The sequence below is a fragment of the Coregonus clupeaformis genome, unplaced genomic scaffold (genome assembly GCF_020615455.1).
Source record: "Coregonus clupeaformis isolate EN_2021a unplaced genomic scaffold, ASM2061545v1 scaf0750, whole genome shotgun sequence".
NCBI lineage: Eukaryota > Metazoa > Chordata > Actinopteri > Salmoniformes > Salmonidae > Coregonus > Coregonus clupeaformis.
In genome coordinates, this window is record NW_025534205.1 from 111,443 (window position 1) to 120,571 (window position 9,129).

A 9,129-nucleotide genomic window follows, 5' to 3' on the forward strand; every position below is an offset into this window, starting at 1 on the left:
CTGTACTTACAAAACATTTTTTCGCGTTTCATTATAAACTACTGTACACAATTTTCAAAACCCAATTTCTTTTTTTTAATTAAGAAAAATTGGCTGTTCTGAAACCTTTGACAAGTAGTGCCAACACTTATCGAAAATTTGAACATTTTGAGTTATCACAGAATCTTTCCCAGTCTTTATTGCTGTCAACAACCCACATCGGTTTGTAAGAATTTCGTTGTGTATTAAGTTTAATGATACAAAATCAGAGCTCAGACTGAGAAACAAACTGATCCACAGTGGAACTTTGTGGAATCATTCTTATTAAATCTGCAACCGCAGCAAAACACAACAAAAAGAAAACTTATCTATCTTAACCTATCTTATCATAATGTTAGAGAACTGTTTATCTGAGAAACCTGAAGCCGATGAGCCTCCTCATTTTTCTTCATGGACCTGTAACATCGCCCTCTCACTGTCACCTCACCGTTAACTACACTTGAGACTGTTTCAATACAGTGATTGGGAGAAAGGGCGCAGCATTAGCCATTAATACATTACTGACTCTTATTTTACGGTCGATACAAACAGCAGTAATATTAAAAAGAGGCTGCAAAACAGAAACTTCGTCAGCTCATAACCTTCGCTAGCATAGGGCTAATTTAAGCTAAATAAAGATAAACACGTACCTTCATAATCAAACAGGTAACCTTCAACGAAGAACTTGTAGCCTTTATCAAGCTTCGATCTTGAAGTAAGGGACCACTTGTCAGCAAGTCGTTCTACGTCGTTAAGTCGTATTGGTGGCAGATGTGAAAGGGACTGGGTGAACTCCATAATGATGTGCTACTAGCTAAGCGTTCCTAAGCGACACCGGATGTAAACATAACCTGCATCGCGGCAGAACGGAAGTTGTCTGACGTCACGTGAAAAGGGCCTATTGTGACTGACTGATCTACAAATAATGAGTAATTATTTATGATGCAAGGTGATTTATAGATCATTAGTCGGCAGTCTGCTGCAATGTCGAACAAGCCCATTGAGTAGTTGACGCAATGTGATTTGTAGATTGACTAATCTCGCGTCTTTTATAACGTCGGTTTGAGACTATAAAGACTGAACTAATGATGTAGACATCCCCACAGTTAGCCTACATTTCAGGGAAGCTGGTTATAGTTTGCGGGCTCTTATTGGACGCAAGAGAAGATATCCAAGCTTGTGGATTGGCCAGCTAACCACATCAATGGCGATGGGAAAGACAGACGATGTAACAAGCTATTTATCGATACATTAGCTTATTTCATAACTATAACTAGCCTAGTATCTTAGATACTGTCTTTGCTTGTTGCATTTGCAGGGAATACATGTAGCTACACATTTTGCTGCTTTTGATAATGACATGTGTTACAATGTATCTATTTTGAGCGAAGGAACACACAAATTATGGTTTAGTCAGTAATGTATTGTGTGTGCATGATCACGTGTTTAACGCAACCGCCTTCAAGACTGGTTCAAACTCGTATCTATTCACCGACGACAACCGTATTAAAATTCACCACTGTCACTGCACCAGTTTTGCGTGGACAGAGCGAAACAGAATCTACTTGAAACCTCTTGTGGACAAAGCTATTCTTGTGGTATGGGTAGTTTCTGTCTCCTAAGAAGTCGGGGTGTTCTCCGCCAGGTTTTGCCCGGCCTACCGTCTGTCATGCATCGGCAATACAGCCTCGACATTTCGGCTCAGCTTCTCCGAACGCAGGGCTATGTGAACGGGCAGTGGATCAATGCTCCCTCTACCTTCCCAGTGCTGGACCCAGCGACGGGGGAAGAGATTGCAAAAGTCGCAGACTGCGGTCCAGCAGAAGCTAAACTAGCTGTCGACGCAGCATACAAGGCATTCTACTCCTGGAAGCAACACACAGCGAAGGTATGCCTCCACTTTAATTATGCTGCCTGTCAGTTGACGATTCACAATTCTGTGAATAACATCTTTATATTTTTTTCCTTCATCAGTACCACCTTCCCTTGTGCTTTCCCCACATTTCCTAGGTGCATGAGATCAACAGTGTGACAGCTGCTTTCCCTAAATATTGTGACTGGGATGACTGTTAGGCAGAATATAATAACCTAATAGAGACAGTGAACAATTGCATATATATTACAATCATCATAGCCTATACCCCAGGGTTCATTGTTTTGGGGCCTGTACTGTAGTGTACACTCTATAATGGCCTGGCCAAAGAACTGCTTGGCCTGCAAAGTAGCCACTCCAGGTTGCAGGGGTGTGTTTTTTACTGTCCATGAGTGATTATGCAATTATTAAAAGCAACTCACTCACTGCCATATTAATACATCACTAAGCAGGGAGCCTTGAGAGAATATCAAAGTCCGACTCCAACATCTTATACTGTAGTTTTGGGAGAATCCTGTTCACTCCAGTTTTGTCTTTGCTATGGTAAAGATGTCCTCATTGTACTGGTTTCCTCTGTCCATGCAGCCAACAAACACCCCCTCCCCTTCTCTTTTTAGCCATCCCCCCTTTTCCAACTTTCTCTGTCCCATTTTCATCATGCAAATAAATGCTCTGCTGCCATGCATGTGAAGCAATGCTTTGGAGCAAGAGGGACTGAGTGAGTGGAAAGGCTACAGCCAGAGGCACCACTCACCATCAAGACCTAATACACTCTCAATACCCAGAACACATTGTTGCATCAAGTTCCATCTCTGTTATCAGGAGCTGCTAGTTCCAGGGAGAGCTAGTAAGACCAGACTGGGACCTCCAGATTCTTATGGATCTTGCAACTTACTGATTCCATTATCTGATGATGTTGTTTTCTTCCCTAGGAAAGAAGTGTCCTTCTACGGAAATGGTACGATCTGTTGACTTTGAACAAGGAGGACCTTGCTAAACTGATCACCTTTGAGTGTGTGAGTATTGTCTTGCTGGTTGCAACAGGGGTGCTGCCCTGTCGTTGTAATGATTTATATTTCGTTCCGAGTTGTAAACTACTAGTGTGTGTTCTACACCTCTTAGGGCAAGCCCATGAAGGAGTCCCTGGGGGAGATTGCTTACGCTGCTGGCTTCCTGGAGTGGTTCTCTGAGGAGGCGCGCCGTGTCTACGGTGATGTTGTGCCCTCGGCTGCCAAGGACCGTAAGATCATTCTGCTCAAACAGCCTGTGGGAGTGGCCTCCATCATCACTCCGGTGAGCTGTAATGCTTCATACATCTACTACAGTTGAAGTCGGACGTTTACATACACTTAGGTTGGAGTCATTAAAACTTGTTTTTCAACCACTCCACAAATTTCTTGTTAACACACTATAGTCGGTTAGGACATCTACTTTGTGCATGACACAAGTAATTTTTCCAACAATTGTTTACAGACAGATGATTTCACTTATAATTCACTGTATCACAATTCCAGTGGGTCAGAAGTTTACATACACTAAATTGACTGTGCCTTTAAACAGCTTGGATAATTCCAGAAAATGATGTCATGGCTTTAGAAGCTTCTGATAGGCTAATTGACATAATTTGAGTCAATTGGAGGTGTACCTGTGGATGTATTTTAAGGCATACCTTCAAAATCAGTGCCTCTTTGCTTGACATCATAGAAAAATCAAAAGAAATCAGCCAAGACCTCAGGAAAAATATTGTAGACCTCCACAAGTCTGATTCATCCTTGAGAGCAATTTCCAAACGCCTGAAGGTACCACGTTCATCTGTACAAACGATAGTACCCAAGTATAAACACCATGGGACCATGCAGCCGTCATACCGCTCAGGAAGGAGACTCGTTCTGTCTCCTAGAGATGAACGTACTTTGGTGCGAAAAGTGCAAATCAATCCCAGAACAACAGCAAAGGACCTTGTGAAGATGCTGGAGGAAACAGGTACAAAAGTATTTACAGTGGGGAGAACAAGTATTTGATACACTGCCGATTTTTGCAGGTTTTCCTACTTACAAAGCATGTAGAGGTCTGTAATTTTTATCATAGGTACACTTCAACTGTGAGAGACAAATCCAGTAAATCACATTGTATGATTTTTAAGTAATTAATTTGCGTTTTATTGCATGACATAAGTGTTTGATACATCAGAAAAGCAGAACTTCATATTTGGTACAGAAACCTTTGTTTGCAATTACAGAGATCATACGTTTCCTGTAGGTCTTGACCAGGTTTGCACACACTGCAGCAGGGATTTTGACCCACTCCTCCATACAGACCTTCACCAGATCCTTCAGGTTTCGGGGCTGTCGCTGGGCAATACGGACTTTCAGCTCCCTCCAAAGATTTTCTATTGGGTTCAGGTCTGGAGACTGGCTAGGCCACTCCAGGACCTTGAGATGCTTCTTACGGAGCCACTCCTTAGTTGCCCTAGCTGTGTGTTTCAGGTCGTTGTCATGCTGGAAGACCCAGCCACGACCCATCTTCAATGCTCTTACTGAGGGAAGAAGGTTGTTGGCCAAGATCTCGCGATACATGGCCCCATCCATCCTCCCCTCAATACGGTGCAGTCGTCCTGTCCCCTTTGCAGAAAAGCATCCCCAAAGAATTATGTTTCCACCTCCATGCTTCACGGTTGGGATGGTGTTCTTGGGGTTGTACTCATCCTTCTTCTTCCTCCAAACACGGCGAGTGGAGTTTAGACCAAAAAGCTCTATTTTTGTCTCATCAGACCACATGACCTTCTCCCATTCCTCCTCTGGATCATCCAGATGGTCATTGGCAAACTTCAGATGGGCCTGGACATGCGCTGGCTTGAGCAGGGGGACCTTGCGTGTGCTGCAGGATTTTAATCCATGACGGCGTAGTGTGTTACTAATGGTTTTCTTTGAGACTGTGGTCCCAGCTCTTTTCAGGTCATTGACCAGGTCCTGCCGTGTAGTTCTGGGCTGATCCATCACCTTCCTCATGATCATTGATGCCCCACGAGGTGAGATCTTGCATGGAGCCCCAGACCGAGGGTGATTGACCGTCATCTTGAACGTCTTCCATTTTCTAATAATTGCACCAACAGTTGTTGCCTTCTCACCAAGCTGCTTGCCTATTGTCCTGTAGCCCATCCCAGCCTTGTGCAGGTCTACAATTTTATCCCTGATGTCCTTACACAGCTCTCTGGTCTTGGCCATTGTGGAGAGGTTGGAGTCTGTTTGGTTGAGTGTGTGTGGACAGGTGTCTTTTATACAGGTAACGAGTTCAAACAGGTGCAGTTAATACACGTAATGAGTGGAGAACAGGAGGGCTTCTTAAAGAAAAACTAACAGGTCTGTGAGAGCCGGAATTCTTACTGGTTGGTAGGTGATCAAATACTTATGTCATGCAATAAAATGCAAATTAATTACTTAAAAATCATACAATGTGATTTTCTGGATTTTTGTTTTAGATTCCGTCTCTCACAGTTGAAGTGTACCTATGATAAAAATTACAGACCTCTACATGCTTTGTAAGTATCAAAATCGGCAGTGTATCAAATATTTGTTCTCCCCACTGTATATCCACAGTAAAATGAGTCCTATATAGGCATAACCTGAAAGGCCGCTCAGCAAGGAAGAAGACACTGCTCCAAAACCGCCATAAAAAATCCAGACTACGGTTTGCAACTGCACATGGGGAGAAATATCGTACTTTTTGGAGAAATGTCCTCTGGTCTGATGAAACAAAAGTAGAACTGTTTGGCCATAATGACCATCGTTATGTTTGGAGGAAAAAGTGGGTTACTTGCAAGCTGAAGAACACCTTCCCAACCGTGAAGCACGGGGGTGGCAGCATCATGCTGTGGGGGTGCTTTGCTACAGGAGGGACTGGTGCACTTCACAAAATAGATTGCATCATGAGGAAGGAAAATTATGTGGATATATTGAAGCAACATCTCAAGACATCAGTCAGGAAGTTAAAGCTTGATCGCAAATGGGTCTTCCAAATGGACAAGGACCCCAAGCATGCTTCCAAAGTTGTGGCAAAATGGCTTAAGGACAACAAAGTCAAGGTATTGGAGTGGCCATCACAAAGCCCTGACCTCAATCCTATAGAAAATGTGTGGGCAGAACTGAAAAAGCGTGTGTGAGCAAGGAGGCCTACAAACCTGACTCAGTTACACCAGCTCTGTTTGGAGGAATGGGCCAAAATTCACCCAACTTATTGTGGAAAGCTTGTGGAAGGCTACCTGAAACGTTTGACCCAAGTTAAACAATTTAAAGGCAATGCTACCAAATACTAATTGAGTGTATGTAAACTTCTGACCCACTGGGAATGTGATGAAAGAAGTAAAAGCTGAAATAAATAATTCTCTCTACTATTATTCTGACATTTCACATTTCTTAAAATAAAGTGGTGATCCTAACTGACCTAAAACAGGGAATTTTTACTAGGATTAAATGTCAGGAATTGTGAAAAACTGAGTTTAAATGTATTTGGCTAAGGCGTATGTAAACTTCCGACTTCAACTGTATATGTCAGGAATGTCCAACTTTGGTCCTGGAGAGCTACCTCCGTAATGCTTGTCACTTCCTGCGTAACAGCTAGCCTATCCTCCTCCTCCCTCCCACACACACACAGTGGAACTTCCCCAGTGCTATGATCACCAGGAAAGTGGGTGCTGCCCTGGCCGCGGGCTGCACCGTCGTGGTGAAACCTGCCGAGGACACACCCCTCTCTGCCCTGGCGCTTGCTGAGGTCAGTGCTTCCTTTCCCACAACAACACTCACTGTGTACTGTAGCTGGGTCCCCAATAGTGAGACACTTCATTTGTCTAATTCATATGTTTACTTTCTGTGTGTGAAGCTGGCGAGTCAGGCCGGGATCCCTGCTGGGGTGTTTAACGTGGTGCCCTGCTCCAGAGAGAAGACCCCCTCTGTTGGGACGGTCCTCTGCACAGACCCCCTGGTGGGGAAGGTCTCCTTCACTGGATCCACTGCCACTGGCAAGGTATGGACACTGATCTAGAATGGCTTCAGAGTTAGCTTAATCAATCCTGAAAATGCCATATAAATTACAATATAAACTTCATGTTAGTCTTAAATTTTGTAGGTGGATAATTTTTTCCATGGAAAGGCCTGTGATCTTCCTGATAACTCCTTCCTCATCCTCAGATTCTCTTAAAGCACGCTGCCGACACTGTCAAGAGGGTTTCAATGGAGCTGGGTGGCCATGCCCCCTTCATTGTGTTTGACAGTGCGGATGTGGACAAGGCTGTGGCGGGAGCCATGAACTCCAAGTTCAGGAACTCAGGACAGGTACTGGAATCGGAGATATCTCAAAACAAATCATTTTGTGTCTACTGTACTGGTGAAACTGTGAAATGAACCATATCTAAATGTTGCGTGTCATTCTAAAACAGGGTGTCTTAAGTCGTGGCCTAACCTCCATGTCCCTCAATGTGCCCTTTGACCCATGTAGACATGTGTCTGCTCCAACCGCTTCCTGGTCCAGAGTAGGATCCACGATCGCTTCATAGAGAAGTTGGGGAAAGCCATGGACACAGAGCTCCGTCTGGGCCACGGCTCTGACCCAAACACCACCCAGGGACCCCTCATCAATGTCCGTGCCTCTGAGAAGGTAACCTGGTTCCTTCTGTCAAGAGGTTTTGTATTATAACTATATTATTTGCGTTATAATGTTGTTTATATTCTGATATGTTACATAACCTTATGATATCCTATGTCTCTCCCAGGTGGAGCACCAGGTAATGGATGCAGTATCGCGGGGGGCCAAGGTGCTAAGGGGGGGGAAGCGTCTGGATGGCTCGTTCCATCAGCCCACTCTGCTGGCTGATGTCACCACAGACATGCTGTGTACCAGAGAGGAAACCTTCGGTCCTCTCCTCCCCGTCATTAGGTCAGTGGAGCTAGGAGAGATCAGACAACTGAAGCGTGGATGGATGCTAAAATGGAAGCTAACTCAAGTTGTTTTTTGTCTTTTCCTTTTGACAGGTTTAACACAGAGGAGGAAGCACTTGCCATTGCCAATGCATCTCATGTGGGTTTAGCAGGTGAGCTAAACATTATTGTATGCACCTTGCTATCATGTCTGAAAACCCCTCAAAACTATAATAAGAATAATTATTTGACAGAGACATTCTGATTACTCTATTTCATGTCAATATAAAGTCTATCTCAAAATCTGAGTTGATGAGTTTCATTCAACTATGCTCTGCTCCACCCCCTCCCAGGGTACTTCTTCTCCCAGGACGTCAGTCAGATCTGGCGGGTGGCGGAGAATCTGGAGGTAGGCATGGTGGGGGTGAACGAAGGTCTCCTCTCCACCCCAGAGGCCTCCTTCGGCGGCGTCAAACAGTCGGGCCTGGGCCGTGAGGGCTCCAAGTACGGCATTGAGGAGTACCTGGACGTCAAGTACATGTGCTTTGGGGGGCTAACCCCCTGAGGGACCACTACAACTCCCCCAACTCCTGGACTCCCAAGATGGAAGCAGTGATTTGGGGAGAAGGGATGAGGATTCTTAGAGGCTCTAGTAACAGTTACTACTCATATTTCAAATTTTAAAAAAACAACAATGGATGACAGTCATCAAATATGATTCCTTCACAAATTGTGATTCTGAACCTCTGCATATTTTGTCATTGAGAGACTTGAGAGCATTCATCGCTCAGATAAAGGGAAATAAATAATAACAAACATATGTTAATGCAGTACAACTTAACTTGGAGTGCTGCAGGCTGGTATGCAGTATAGGGAAAACCTTTCATAATATTGAAAATGCCATTGGTGGTTGCAGGATTATGCCTAATGCAATGGTTCATAAATATGTGAAGCTGCTGAGAAATCCTTATCCCAAGTTCCATGCTTTACATGGTTTCCTCTCCTCATCCTCTCTGACCACTGGTCTGTAAGAACTGGTGAAGGGAAAGCAACATGGTGACAACCCAAACCAGTTCTCCAGGTCAGTTAAATGGACAGTTAAAGGCCCAGTGCAATCAAAAACATGATTTTCCTGTGTTTCTATATGTATTTCCACACTGAGATTGGAATAATATTGTGAAAATGATGATAATGCCCTTTTAGATTTAGAGCTGTTTGAAAAGACCACCTGAAATTTCAGGCTGTTTTGGTGGGATGGAGTTTTGGCCTGCCAGGTGACATCACCAGGTGGTAAATTGGTTAATAGACCAATAAGAAATAGTTACAAAC

The 9,129-nt window shown here is 44.0% G+C and overlaps 1 protein-coding gene across 1 annotated transcript; it reads left to right on the top strand.

Moving 5' to 3' along the window:
• Positions 1 to 958: 958 nt before the first annotated feature.
• On the top strand, positions 959 to 8,476 carry LOC121570018 (succinate-semialdehyde dehydrogenase, mitochondrial). Its single transcript, XM_045216616.1, has 10 exons — positions 959 to 1,906; positions 2,824 to 2,907; positions 3,014 to 3,184; positions 6,542 to 6,658; positions 6,767 to 6,910; positions 7,075 to 7,218; positions 7,382 to 7,540; positions 7,656 to 7,819; positions 7,915 to 7,973; positions 8,154 to 8,476. The coding sequence occupies exons 1-10, from the start codon at positions 1,619 to 1,621 to the stop codon at positions 8,363 to 8,365; spliced, it is 1,542 nt and encodes a 513-aa protein (XP_045072551.1). The 5' UTR covers positions 959 to 1,618; the 3' UTR covers positions 8,366 to 8,476.
• Positions 8,477 to 9,129: the final 653 nt, after the last annotated feature.